This window comes from Cydia splendana, chromosome Z (genome assembly GCF_910591565.1).
Source record: "Cydia splendana chromosome Z, ilCydSple1.2, whole genome shotgun sequence".
Taxonomy (NCBI): domain Eukaryota; kingdom Metazoa; phylum Arthropoda; class Insecta; order Lepidoptera; family Tortricidae; genus Cydia; species Cydia splendana.
The window spans coordinates 44954304-44969915 of NC_085987.1; the positions used below are offsets into that span (position 1 = coordinate 44954304).

A 15612-nucleotide genomic window follows, 5' to 3' on the forward strand; every position below is an offset into this window, starting at 1 on the left:
CGAATTCCTAATTTTCGCACTTGTATCGTAAATAACAATTGTAAGTCCATGTGGAATTAAAGATGCTTCAGAAATAACTCTCACACTATGAATTCTTTAGTATGTTAAGAATGACGATATCAAGAACAACAATTTTACCAATTGGCATTTTCACTTTAGTTTCAGTTGTTTCATCTTTCATATCCCCAGTCTTTATTGCGGTGGTTACACTTTCTTCATGGACTTGATAGTCAATCGCACTAAGATTTGTGCCATTCACGCATGCTATACTTTCAAATGGCTGACTTTCGTTTTGATCTTCGAGATTTTGTAATTCTTCGTCCCTGATTGATTGTGTCAATATGGCCGCCAGTCTTTCTGTTGCTTCACCTACTGATGTTGTTAATAATTCTAGTGACGCTACTTGATCTACGCTTTCAGCTTCACTTGCAGTAGGCGCATTTTCAGATATGTTGGCGACTTCGAGTACGGGTTGTTCAGATTTGGGCTGATCTTGAGAATTTAGTTGTTCCGATAAGTAATTTTTTTCTAACTTATCAGACCGATGAATATCTTTAGAAGTTTGTTTTTCAGTAAAATCTTCAGATGTAGTTTCTCCTGAAATTTTGTCAACTACATGCGTTGCGGTAGAATTGTCTGTAGTTGTCTCAGATAAAACTAATTTGGCTTGTGATACTACTGATTCTAAATCAGCGCTGAGGTGTGTTGCTAATTTAGCTAAATCAGATAAACCCTCTCCAAGGTTCGATTTGAGATCTTCTGTGGCATCATTAGTGTAAGCTTGTAAAACAACTAATGCATTTTGGAGTTTTTCAAGAACTTCTATTTTTTCTACAGTTTTCTTATCTAAGTCTTGAATATTTTCAATATTATGGTAACTTTCCTGCACTTCTTTAGCGATTGTTATGGATTGCGTCATCGCCTCGCTTTGTACAATATTTGATAATGTATGTAAAATGTCTGACACATTTTCAGACACATACTCGTTAATGTGTTGCATAAACGTTTCTGAAAATAATCATGTACAACACTGTAAACATTTATATTACAATGATTAAACTTAGTACCGCTTAGCGTGTGAGTTAAGATTGATGGCTTAAAAAAATACTTGAAAGTAGTAAAAAAGTTTATTATATGAACGTTTTTGTAGTAAATATAGGTAGTTTATGTATGATTTTGCAGTTTTTTAAATGGTGAATTAAATGGCTATGCTGTTTCTAGCAAAAATACACTAAACACATTAAAAAGACTACAGTGCTCCACTCAAAATCTTGGCAAATAATTATAGAGGGTTAGATATTTATTAGTGTTTGATGATAAAAGCTATGCACTAATTTCTCTCTAGTTTGTGTTTTGTATGGTTTTGTCGAGTTGTAACTCAGAGACAAATAGGGTATTATTTTGTTGAGAGATATATAATTGTATTTGAATATTAAAATATCTTATGCATGTATTAAAACTATTTCTAAAAGCGCGATGATTAAATATATATAACGTGATTTACCGAAACTAGGTATAACTATTTCTTTGATTTCCAAATCATTTGCCTTTTCTTTTTGTAATTCAGCTGTATGAATATCTGCCGATTTTTCTGGAATAATTTCACTTTCAGAATCTTTTGGCTTTCCAGGCAATTCTCCAGGTTTGATTTTGGATTCACAAGCATCTGCTACAGGTTCATCATTGTCAACTATCAGTTCTAGTACATTCTCAACTGAATGATCTGCTGTTGCAACGGTTTGTTCTGCAAATGCACTCTCAGCCACAAATTCTTTATGTATTTGATTTTCTTCTCCAGTATGAGGCACGACTTGATCATTTCCGTTCGTCTCAGTATCTTGTATGGCTACTTGTGATATTTTAATAATACCGTCCAAATCAGATCTTAAAACGTCCATAACTTCTGCTACTTTTTTAATTAATTCCTCTGTATTTACTCCATCTCCAACATTCTCAAGTGCAACAATTTCTATTCGGTTCAAGGCCTCCTTTAGTTCAATGGATAACTTGATCTGTTGTTCGCCTATTTCGTTAACTACTTCCTTTTGATGCTTATCTTTGAGATCATGTTCCAATAATTTTGCCAGTGATAACGATTCTTCCAATTCTTTATTCATAACGAATACATCGACAGTCTTACAACTTTCGGCTATGAATTCATCTAAGTGTGTTACTAATGTCTCTGAAAGTTGTTAATGGAATAAGAATAGTATACCCCTGGGTGAAAGTAGGAAAATGTTTTGCTGAGTTATTACGAGTACAAACAATTATAGACAACTTAAGAGTATGGCATTGCTAATTTTGTTTGAAGAGGTTTATACAGGGTAACTAGCTTTTTTTACAAACAGTAAAAATTACTGCTAAGGGATGTCTTTAAGGGATTGCCTGTCGAGGTAGTGGGTCGCGGCTTGACAAGGCCTGACCTTCTTTGGGCTTGGCCAAGGCCAATCTCAGGCAATCCCTATTTCTTATTAGCGGGCAATAATGAGTTTTCATATAATTATTTTTAAAATGTATAAAGATAGACATTGGGCACTTTCCGTGTTTGATACACCAATGAAATATGAGAATTTCCGAGCATATTTGAGAGATAAATATTAGATATTGACAAGTTTTACTTAAGTGTAAAAAGTAAAATTAGTCACAATACATTGATATTAATCACGTTAATATTACCTATGGACGTTGCAAGCGCCAGATTATCTTCAACAGTAGATACAACCAGATCTCGTATGGTTTCTTCCGTTGCTTCTACAACTTGGAGTTCTGGCAAAATTCTTGTATCTACTTCACGGGCTTCTATTACATCAGGTTTCTCGAGTCCCGCTTCTGTTACTTCTACAGGCTCAATAGTTTGCGGCTTTTTAACTTCTCTAGTTTCCATATCATGCACTTCATCAGGAGCAACTTCTGAAATTTCTGCAGCTTTAGAAGCTATTATTTTATCATCTGTGACTTCTACAGGGGTTGAAATGGCTTCTTGTACTTCTGAATTAGGCTCAACTGTGGAAATAGCACTAAGTTCTTGGGAGCCGTCTTCGATTTGCTTGACTTGGACAGAAGTTATTTCTTTCTCTTCTTTTTGGCTGTCCATCGATGTTTCTAGTTTCAGTGATTCTGCTAAAACCTGTTCTTTTTCCTCAATTATTTCAGGTGCAATATCCTTTAATTCTATGAAGGAAGTACTTGTTTCAGCAGATGGCTCTGGCTGGCTGACTTTCTTGTCATCTACAACAATGATAACTTTTTCACCAGCGCTAGCGCTTTCGAATTTGTTTTGTTCCGAATCAACAGTTGCAGCCAATTGGTCTGATGCAAATTCTGGTGAAACAAGCTCATGTGTTTCAGTGGGTGGCTCCATCAAATTTACTTCAGCTGCGTGAGATTCAGTAACTTGATCTTGTTCTGGTTTTACCTCTCCCTCAACTCCTTTGATTGTATGTTCCTCATCAACTGCAGTTACGTCGATTTTATGTTCGACAACGTCCATTTGTTGGCTTTCTTCAATAGAGCTTTGATCTATTCTCTCAATGACTGACTTCTTACATACCACTTCTTCTTGGGTCGTATCTTTAGATATTTCTTCTAAAATAGTTTCTTCTATTTCCTTACCAATTTCTTTACTTAGTTCTTCTTTAGTTAGCTCTGTTATTTCTTCTTGTTTTTCAATATCTTTTTGACATAAATCTATTACACTAGCTAAAGTTTCACATAAACGTATTGTAACATTAGATGATTGCTCACTGACGTCAGTTATTGACGCCGATACATGTTCAGTTTGTTTAATAACTAAATCATGTAGTTCTCTCATTAGTTCCACTTGTTCACTGGTTTCAGCAACATTTAGAGTTTCACGCAATTCGTTAGCTATGTTAACGATTTTAGTTTTTTCATTTATGTCACCGGCTAGATCGGTTTGTTCCAAATCCTGAGTGAGGTATTCATCGATGCGTTGCACAAGTTCTGTAATGGGAATATTTCCTGTAGTTTTGTTCCCATTAGCATACAGTTACTAAAGCTGATGTCAAAAGATAAAAGTTCCGTGTGTATCATCGACTTCACTGTCCCATTATCAAAAAATAAGAATAGGGCAAACATGTTAACAAACTATATCAAAAATTTAAGTCATATTAAAAAAAGGAAAGATGTAATGAAGGCCTATCAAATTTATTTTTTCCAGTAATTAATTCCCAGCAAGCTGGAAATTGTCTTAATACCTTCATTTGGTTCTAAATTAGCTTAATCCGAATTTGCTCCATTCCAGGAGCTGTAGAAAAATATTTTGGTTTTTTTTCAGTTTTTTTGCTTGTAGTTCAAAAATGGTACGTCCGACGGAAAATGCTCTAATCATGATAAAAATTGACATCTGAGGATTCGAAAGATACTTTAATATGAGTTCGTAGTCAAAGATTATAAAAAATGGCCGCCACTTTGAATTCCTTTTTTTTGTAAAATCGTGTCAAAATCCGATTTTTTTTACCAGAGTCTGATCCACAGCAACCTTGCTGGTAGTAACATTGATTTTGACGGTGGATTCCTTCTACATCGAGTGGTTTTCTCAATGTATAATGTATCTCCCAAGGCCCGCAAAATTAATCCACACCTCCTGGGATGGAGCAAACTCGGATTATACGAATTTAGGACCTAATGAAAGTATTAAAATGATTTCTAGCTTGCTGGGAATTACTTCCTTAAAACGCTTTTATGGATATAATTTGATTGGCCTACTGGGTGGTGCATGTAACACAAGCAAATAATTGAAACATGGAGTGTAATCCTCAAACAATGTCACATTTTGTTCAATAACTTTTATAAATAATGAAGTCTTAAGTCTCTCTATATTTTTTAATACTAATTAAATATTGTCTTCAATGGAGGCTATCTAATCGTCATTGTAATTGACGTTGTTTGTCACGCTTTGAACATAACAAAATTTACATTGTGCCTTAGAATAAACTTTAAAGTGTAATAAAAATAAAAACACAAGTTATTTTAAAAGTCGCTGAACAAATGTTGATCTGTTCGAGGAGTACAGCCTACATTTTATTTTTTTGCTCCTATTACAGGCTCCACCCGGTAAATAATTTGTAACTTACCAACTGCAGATACCACCGTTTTCTTTTCTTTCATGGCAGCTGCTTCTTTTTCTTCCTCAACTAATTTAGCTTTCTCAGGCTCTGTAACAAGTTGGTCAGTTTTACCTTCAATAATAATTGAAACACAAGTTTCAATTGTTGAAAGTTGTTCTGTCGTTATAATTTCGAAAATCTCACCAATCACTGGCGCTGGTTTAATTTCTTCAGCAGCGTCTAATTTTTGAGATACCTTTATTTCATCTGCCACTTGGGTCTTTTCCAATACTTCCTTTGTATCTTCTTCAACTTGACGAGCTTTTTCACTGTCAACTTGTTCCATAATCATTTCTTCAATTCCTTTAGCTTCATCTAATTGTTTTATTTCAGAAATCATAGCCGTCTCAGTTTTTACATCTTCAGTCACATTTGTTACAATTTGTTCGACTGGAAATTTACCTTCTCTTGTTTCCGTATCAGTTTTATTTGATTCGGCAGAAACTTCGATTGGTTTAGGTTCCTCGGCATGAACTTCTGCCAGTGTGGCTAAATCTTGTAACTGTTCAGCAGCTTGCTCGATTCGGAGTACAACCTGATTTTTAAGCTCAGGCTCTAACTCCTTTGTACTCTCTATAACTTGCACTTGAATAGACGTGAGCGCGTCTTTTAATTTCATAGCTATAATAGCTTGTTGCATACTTATCTCTCTACTTTCTTCACTAAGCTCCTTCGTGGCATCCCGTTGTTCAACTTGACTACTGACTACACTTTCACGTAATTCTTGAGCAAGTTTTGCAGATTCATTAACATTATCAATGTTCATGATGGTTGATATTTCTTCAACAATTTCAATGAGTTCGATATATTTGTCGACACTTTGGAGCAAGCCAGGAGTCTTATCTGCAAAATAAAATTTTAATATTTTATTGCAATGAGGGTCACTAAACTTAGGGTTTTAAATTTACTTTTGTAACCGCTCTGTTAGAAATGATAGGTACTGTTTTCATATTTTCAGTACAATACTCGTAAAAAACGCGAAAAATGCCAAATATACAAAGCCAAATCTGTCAAAACGTTGTTTTCAGTTTTCAACGGTATAAAATCAGTTGAAAAAAGCTATTAGCGTATGTGTAGAAGCCGATCTCATTTTGCAAAGCAAACACACTTATAATTTTACCTTTTTTTATGGCTTCGTATTTTTCATTATCTACTTGTAAGTATTTCAACAGTTGGTATGTTGTCAAAAATACATCTTTCAATCTATCATCGTTATTTTTAGAACTTTCATTGAGCCATTCAAATTTTGATAGTATTGTTATCAATTTGGATATGCTCTCAGTTTTATTTTCAATCAATTTATTGACATCTTTTGATTCAATGCATTTCATTTTTCGTGCAATATCAATTAATTCTTTGAAGTCAAGCCCAGTTATTGAAGTTAATACGTCGGTAAGATCGTTATTAATAGTCAAAAACCGATCTAAGGCGCATTCCAATGAGTCAATATTGGAATTTATATCTACAAAGTAAGCCAGTTTTGGTAATTAGGATAAGTTCTTTCAATGTAAAAAACGTTCGACAAGGCAATCTAGCGGGTCGTTGTATGGAGACCCCCGCACTATTTCCTCGGCGGATGACAATAGTCTTTATAGGGCTGTTATAGGGATATAGAATAGTTTTTTACCAATAAATATTATATTAAAAAAACATGGCGTTTGTGAGTAATTCACCAAAATGTACATAGCTTAATATTACTATCTAGTCTACTAGTCCATAAGGACTTAATATTACCCAGTCTATTTATTGTTTGCTTAGTTAATTGTCCAGTCACCTTTTTTTACAGCAAAATAATTGTTTTGTTATTGAGATAAATTGTAAAACATAAAATATCAATATTGCTTCATCAAGTTTTAAACGTTTACCTATAAGTTGTTATTTGTTTGTTATAAATTTATAATTCTATTTGACGTGGTATGCATGTCGCAGTCGGATCGTATAATCCGCCGTATTACATTACGGCTAGCCGTTTTCAAAAACAGGGGCGTTTTGAAATGCGGCGGTTTAACGATTAGCCGGATTGAATGCGGCTGAATGAGAATCCGCCGGAATGTATTCGGCGCCATACGTTCTTCAACACGGCTAGCCGTAATGTAATACAGCGAGTCATTAGCCGCCGCTTTGACAGTTTTTAGTTCCCATTTTTAACACCCGTGGCGCTGCCTGACAAACGCTGGGGTGTCCATCAAATCTGGAGTTCGTCGGACTGTTTCTTTTCAAAAAACATTTCTTTCGCAACTTAACTAGACGGAGCCCCGCTTCGCGGGGCTCCTATTTCTGAGCTGTTTGCCCTTCGGGCATCTGAAGCTACCTAACGAACCTAACCTACCTACCTATTGATTTAGTGAGACGTCCGTGAAAACATTACACTTTGGGGAAAAAAGCGTAGGTAGGTAAGTAGGTTAGGTTCGTTAGGTAGCTTCAGATGCCCGAAGGGCAAACCGCCCAGAAATAGGAGCCCCGCTTGCGGGGCTCCGTCTATTTAAGTTGTGAAGGAAATGTTTTGGAAAAGAAACACATGTAGTGCGGTGGGACCATGGTAAAAATAAATTAAATTGCAAACATTTTCAAACTCCGGTTACGTAGGCGACCGAAAGAACTGGTCACTCTACAATCTAAAATAGTAGTACGATGCGGCTAAACGTTGGCCGCCTTATTGAAGAACGTATCGCAATGACAATCCGGCTAATCGTCGAACCGCCGCATTTCAAAACGCCCCTGTTTTTGATAACGGCTAGCCGTAATGTAATACGGCGGATTATACGATCTGACTACGACATGCATATCGCAGTCGGATCGTATAATCCGCCGTATTACATTACGGCCTATAGCCGTTTTCAAAAACAGGGGCGTTTTGAAATGCGGCGGTTTTACGATTAGCCGGATTGAATGCGGCTGAATGAAAACCCGCCGGAATGTATTCGGCGCCATACGTTCTTCAACACGGCTAGCCGTAATGTAATACAGCGAGTCATTAGCCGTCGCTTTGACAGTTTTTAGTTCCCATTTTTAACACTCGTGGCGCAGCCTGACATAACAACAACAAACTATGAAAAACGCTGGGGTGTCCATCAAATCTGGAGTTCGTCGGACTGTTTCTTATCAAAAAACATTTCCTCCGCAACTTAACTAGAGTTGTGAAGGAAATGTTTTGGAAAATAATAATAAATGAAATAAATAATAAATAAATAAATATTAGGGGACATCTTACACAGATCAAACCTAGCCCCAAACTAAGCAAAGCTTGTACTATGGGTACTAGGCGACGATATACATACTTGTATAGATAAATACATACTTATATACATAGAAAACAACCATGACTCAGGAACAAATATTAGTGTTCATCACACAAATAAATGCCCTTACTGGGATTCGAACCCAGGACCATCGGCTTAGCAGACAGGGTCACTATCCACTAGACCAGACCGGTCGTCTAAAAAACACGAAAAGAAACACATGTAGTGCGGTGGGACCATGGTAAAAATAAATTAAATTGCAAACATTGTTAAACTCCGGTTACGTAGGCGACCGAAAGAACTGGTCACTCAACAATCTGAATAGTAGTACGATACGGCTAAACGTAGGCCGCCTTATTGAAGAACGTATCGCAATGACATTCCGGCTAATCGTCGAACCGCCGCATTTCAAAACGCCCCTGTTTTTGAAAACGGCTAGCCGTAATGTAATACGGCGGATTATACGATCTGACTACGACATGCATATATTTTTTGACAGACGAAATTGTACGTGGGACAACCCTTAGCCTAGGAATTGCTATTTGATCGTTATGAATTGACCCTTATATATATATGAAGATAAGACCTACCGTTAAACTGATAGTTTTAGCTTTATATAATAAGGATCAATTCATAACTGTCAATTAGCAATTTTTACGTTTCGCCGACTATAGATTAGAAAGTTTAGACACATTTAATATATGTATACATTAACCATTACAAAATCAGAAACCTAAATATTTATTTTTCTGACGAACATTTTTAATATAACTAAGGTAGAAGTCATGACGAGCTACAAAGGATAAACTGGAAGATAGTTCAAGAGGTTTGTAATAGGAGATTTACCAATGATATTAATAAAATAATACGTACCCTTTGCCGCTGCCTTACTCTCCGTCTCCAGCAATGTTTTCAAAGATTTTTCTATTTCCGCCATCGGCTTGGAAACCTTTTCCTTGTCTTCACTTGTAACATTTTCAATGGAATTTATACTGTCTTGTATTGTATGAATTTCTTTATCCAGTTCCAGTATCATTGTCTTTTCAGCGCTATCGACTACAGTGCCCTCTGACACGTGCTGTTCTAACTGTTTTATATCTTGTTGTATTTCACCCATGGCTTGTGCAAATGATTCTGTTGAGGTTAGATCAACTGACACCACTTCATCTTCCATTCCAGTTGATACTTGCTCCTGTATATTCAGGAGTTGATGATGTAATGCTTGAAGAGGAGCCAACATTTCTGCTAGCACATTTTTTAAAGCTGTATCTTCGAATTTGTGTTCTTTTATTTCTAGTTTGGACTCCGACATACTTTCTTGCAAAATATCAGAACACTCAGCGAGACACTTAAGGAGTATGAGCGTTTTACCCGTGCCTGTGGCATCCTTATAATCGTGGTGTTTTTGAATGCAGTCTAAAACTTTTTGTAATATTTCTCTAGATTCTACTGTGAGCTCAGACTTGGTTAGTATTTGTTCTTCTATAAATGTTTCTGCATCGTCCATCGCCGCCAGTAAAGCCTTATCTTCAACAACTGTTGCATTAAATTTAATTTCTTCGTGGATGACAGTTTCGACTCTCTGCAAACAAGGCTTTGCAATCTCTATAATATTGACAAACCGTTGGGCCACATCTTCCAAAGGTGTAAATTTACTGCTTGCAAGAATTTCACTCAGAACCTCTTTTGTAGCATCAAGCTTAGTAATAGGTGCCTTGAAAAGTAAATCAGATTGCGAATCAACTATCATAATGAGTGAATCTTGAACGCTGTTCAGGGATTCATTGCAATAGCCAAAAAATGTATTTAGAGAGTTACTAATATCTTCAGCTAGGTGGAGTTCATTTTGTTTTACTTTAAAATCGTTGATAGTTTGTTTTAAAGCATTAAATTCCTGCAATAGCCGTATGATCCTCTTATGGCTCAGCTTTTTAGTCAGCAAACACCGAAGCAGAGCAAACTCATTTTTACAGTTTTTGAAGAAGTCTTCTACCATCATCAAGTCGGCTACGGGTGTTTCATTACTTGAATCTTGAATAATACCGACAGCACATTGCACTACATCATCCATTTGTATCAGTGCATCTGTTTCTATCTCGAGAGCTATCTGGGGCGAAGCGCACGACATATCGGAAGCTCTTGATAAATCAACAAAATCATATTCTTCTAAAACAGCTATGTTTCGTTCAACTTTATCTATAACTTGTATCAGGTTTGCTTCCTGGGCTAATTTTTCTGGCGCCTGAGATGTAAACTGAATAAGTTCTTCTTGTACGTTAATTACATTTTCATACAGTTCTTGAGTAACTGATTTGACTTGTTCTATCTTTATTCCCTTAGATACATCTGTCGCATCTAGTAAGTTGTTTACTGTCTCTTCAAGAGCAATAACCTCTTCTTTAACTGGTGCTTCAGTTGATATAGCCTTGGTATTTTCAATTATATCCTTCAGATGTTCACACACAGCGCGTAAACTTTCGACCTTATTTGATATTTCAATTGTTTTATCGGCAGTCTCCATCGCAGGGAATACAGCATGAATACATTTGTCGAGATTTTCTTTGAATTCTGCGATATTTTGAAAAACGGAATGTATTTTGTCTGATGCCATTTCAAGAATGTGTTCGTATATTGGTATATTAGTAACATCTAGTACAGACAAACATTGCTGTAAGTCTTGCATAGGTTCTGCAATGGCCATTAACTTCGACGTATTTAAATGAGCCATTTCATCTGAAGTCTCCAAAATAAAGGGATGCAAGATCTCTTGTATGCCAGAATGAAGCTCTCCTAAGCCTAACGCAACAGATTTTAAGCTTGAGTAATCGCTAACTTCAGATAATGTGTCCAAAGCATCAATTACATCAGGATTCTGTAAAACTGTGATGTGATCATTTAGAGACTGTAACGCTTGAGCTGTAGCAGATGGTACAATGTCTTGGTGTAAAGAACTAACTGCATGCTCGGCGGTTGTTTCTGCAGCTTCAGGTAATACTAACCGGTCTGAAGGTAAAGTATCAGCAGTTGTTTTTATGCCCGATATGTCTTCTAGAGTCGACATTTCATCAGCAATTTCTACGCCACCTTGTTCGCGGATCATTATAATACAGCTGTGAAGATTTTGAACAGCATTTGCCATATTCACACTTACTTCATATGGCGTCACATCTTCTCCGTATTGCGATATAACAACTTGCTGTAATGTCTCAAGTGTTGTGTGCAATTCATGTAGTGGTTCTGCAACTGTCACAAAGACTTCACTGTTTTCTTTCAAGCTCTCAATATGTTCTACTATTGTTTGATTAATTACCATAATATTTTCATTTAGTTCACAGAGAGGCGTGGCTAAAGTATGCACTACTGACTGCACATCTGACATCTCAGAAACATTTTCATCCTGTTCAACTTGTCCTGAAGCAATGGATGCTACGCTTCGCTTAAGCTCTTCTAAAACTGGACATACATTTTCTAGAACTGGTGTAATGGCGTCTTTTAGTTCTTGTGCACATTCAAGAGATCTAACTTTATTTATAGCTGCTATGGTGTGTTCTATACGCTCTAAAGCAACAACGGCTTTACCAGTTTCGTACGACGAAATATCTTGTGTAATAATATGTTCCGAGTCAATGTGTAAGCTGACTTCATCAGCTTGATTAATAGCTTCTTGTATATTCACCAATACATCACTGATATTGCTCAATGTAGCACAATTCAGCTCGGAATCAAATATATTATTAATAAAGTGATCTTGGACTATCCTCATCGTATTATTGAGACTTGCCAAAGACAATATGCTGTCCGAATCTATAATTTTCATAGCTGCGTTTACTCTGTTAACAACATCACATATTTCTGTCAAAGAGAAATATTTCTTTGCTTCATTACTTTCAATTACATTTTCCAAAACTTTCGTTAAGTTTTTATGGAATAGGTCCAAATGTAGCTTGACATCTGGTAAACATTCAAGACGAGGTAAATTATTTTCTAATGCTATAAGTATTTGAGCCATTTTTTGTAAGACTTCCAGTTTATTGTCGCTTTGCAGGATATCGAATCTACCAACATTACTCTCTATTTTATCAATGTGTGTTGAAATCTCACTTAAAGTCTGTTTTATAGATGTTAAAGCCTGTTTCAAAACTAGCTTATCGTCTTCACTTCTTGTTTCCGTTGACAACTGTTCAAATGACATCCTCAGTTTTAGAACGGAATCCATAACTGTTTCAATTATTTCCGTATTGTACTTGTTTAACGAGGTCGTTGATTCTTTAACTGATAGTGACTCTATCTGCTCTAAAGCTACTTGTAAGTCTTGTATCGAGGCAGACATGTCATTGAGTATTACTTCACTATTTTTTATTTTCGTTACATCAATCATTTTTCCACTTTCTGCACTCTCAGCTATGCAGAGTAAGGAGTTAACGGGGCTTCTTAACTCAAACACAGCTTTTTGAGTGTCCTTAAGGTGTTTTGCATCTATTGATGTCTCTTCCGTCTTTATTTCACTTGCTTCGTTTAAAAGGTTTCTTGTTTTAATAGTATCTGATGAATACTTTATAACGTTTGTCATTTCTTTTGTTAAAGTTTGAATTTCTCTTATTACGCTTTCATCTGCCTGTAGATAGTCTGTCAATGTGACGGAGTTAATATCCGACATAACTTTTTGAATTTCATTTCCACAGGTCTCTATAAATGCCACACATGTTTTCTTTACTAGAGTCTTATTTTCGCTTTCCACATCGATACATTTTTCAACTATTGTTAGGGATTGTTGTAAAGCTTTCATCGATTGAGGCAGATTGTTGAATATAGTAGTAACTTCTTTAGCTTGTAGAGATTCCTTGGCAGCCTCTGATATACTGTGTATTTCAGATAGAGGGGTGATCAGACTGCTTATGATCTCTAAACTTCTTGAAGCTGTAGCAGCTGATGACATTAACTCTGATTTCAATATTATATCTCGTTCAATGATTTGTACATCATTAATAACCTTAGATATTGTTGAACTAACTTCAGTAACTTTGCTCTTGAATTCTTCATCCGTCATTTTAGGTTTGGGCTCTACGTCTGCTCTTACTTGTAACAGCTCTTCTCTAGCCTTGCTATAAGACTTCTCGCTACCTGAGCTAGAGCGTCGAGAACCCCGACTACTTCGCCGTTCTCGCTTTGGCTTCATTACAGGGGTTTCCGTCTCAGCCCTTTTCTGTTCAGTTTCTTGTATTTCGGTCTTGATTTCTTTCATTTCAGATTTTACTTCCCTAACCTCTTCTACATCAACTTTATGTAGAATGGTCTTCGTTTCTGACGATTCTCTACCATCATCAATTGATCGTCGAGAAGATTTAGATCTATGTTTACCGTAACTTCGTGCGCTGGCAAAACTAGCCAAATCACTTTCAGACATAACTTGCGTATCATCATCTCTTTTATCTTCAGAGATTGATTGTTCTCGAGATAAACTGAAGAAATCTTCTCCACTTCTTAGAGAATCTGACTTCTTTCTAGCTGTCTTTTTAGGCATATCAGACTTTTCATCTGATAATAGAGCCATTGTTTTTTCTAAATAGTCTTCGCCTAAATCTGTGTCTAATGATAGTTGAGGTGCGCCATTTTCATCTGCTATTGAAATATCTTCTACATCGGCTTCCGTTCTTAAATCTTCTTCAGGCGATGCAAAGTATTCTGGAGACACATCAATTATGATAGCTTCCATGAGCAGATTGCCTGAAGTTGATGTTTCTTTAACAAACCTAAGCGGTGGCAGCTCGACTACATTATGTTCAGTAACATTCTCGGATAGCTGATCAGCATACATCTCGACTATTTGAAGTGCTTCTTCTTCAGTTAAATCCGGGGTCTCATACAACGATACGGAGACTTCTTTTCCATCAAACGAAAATGAAATCTCTCCTTTATCGTCAAGAGTTATATCTCCAACCGGGGTATCGTACATCTGCGAGGTTCGTTCTTCGTGTATCGTACTAAGCGACAAATTTCTTTGCAATGCTTGTTCGTCTGCTATTTTCTTCTTGGCCTTCATTGAGTCGTCGAAGCCGAGAAGCGAGGCGGAGCTGGCGGCGATTCCCATACAATTCTGCGCTTCACAAGTGTATGTTCCTAAACAACAAGTACCATCCTGTCCAGATATGATTCTGTGTATATCCCCAGGCTTCAGCTCTTCGCCGTCCTTATACCACTTGAGGACAGGTTGCGGTACACCAATGACTTTGCACTCTAAGTTCACAGCGCCTTCCTCAGAGAGAATAGCTTGAAGGTTTTCCAAGAATCTTGGTTTCTTAAAGTGTCTAGGGATAATCAGTTTGAGGAAGCAGGAGGTGACGCTGTGGCCGAATTCGTTCATGGCGACGCACTTCCACTCGGCCTGGTCGAGGAACTCCAAGTTTTTGATGTCGAGAGTGAAGATGCCTCGGTCCTCCTTGGCGAGGTGGCAGCGGGGGGACTCGTCCACGGGCTGGTCATCTCGGTACCACAGGACCGTCGGCTCGGGTGGAATGGCAACTGCAACAATGGCGATTGTTAAACTAGGTTTTGGTATGATTTATATCAAAATGTTATTTTTGTAACGATACGTAATTGCATCAATGACCTCGCAAACTCCCAAAGAGTGGTAAACTCGCGTTACAACACAGACCCACCGTTACAGTCCCTGTGGTTGTTTGCCAAAAGTCAAAAAACATTGTTAAAATAATTAAAATAATTCAGCCTATATACGTCCCACTGCTGGGCCTCTCATGCGCGAGAGGGCTTGGGCTATAGTCCCCACGCTAGCCCAATGCGGACTGGGGACTTCACACACACCTTTTGAATTTCTTCGCAGATGTATGCAGGTTTCCTCGCGATGTTTTCCTTCACCGAAAAGCTAGTAGTAAATATCAAATGCTATTCCGTAGGTACCGTACATAAATTCCGAAAAAATTGGTACGAGCCAGGATTTGTTGTACCCGCGACGTCTGGATTGAAAGTCGGACGTCATATCCAATTATCCACTCGGCCACCACCGCTTTTTTCACCACCAAAAAACAGTGTTTTTAACTTATTGTTGTGCATGATGGTAAAGGACGACCTGGTAAAGGTCGCGGGATGCGGGTGGCGCAAGACCGGTCATTGTGGCACTCTTTGGGGGAGGCCTAAGTCCAGCAGTGGACGTCCTCTGGCTGATATAAAGATGATGATGATTGGGCATTTGTTGCAAATATTCCAGTGGTGGAGATTGTCGAAGAAGA

At 37.2% G+C, this 15612-nt stretch overlaps 1 protein-coding gene across 5 annotated transcripts in view; it reads right to left on the reverse strand.

Moving 5' to 3' along the window:
* LOC134804032 (titin homolog) overlaps window positions 1-15612 on the reverse strand; it is a 114910-nt gene that overhangs the window by 88973 nt on the left and 10325 nt on the right. For 3 of the 5 annotated variants that reach the window (XM_063776901.1, XM_063776902.1, XM_063776897.1), the window contains exons 7-11: window positions 9242-14887; window positions 5097-5972; window positions 2677-3963; window positions 1505-2182; window positions 139-1008 (exon numbers count right to left, since the gene is read on the reverse strand). In XM_063776901.1, coding sequence (XP_063632971.1) covers window positions 139-1008; window positions 1505-2182; window positions 2677-3963; window positions 5097-5972; window positions 9242-14887 — 9357 coding nt within the window. The remainder of the gene's footprint in view (window positions 1-138; window positions 1009-1504; window positions 2183-2676; window positions 3964-5096; window positions 5973-9241; window positions 14888-15612) is intronic. The other 2 variants (XM_063776898.1, XM_063776900.1) reach the window with 2 other exon arrangements.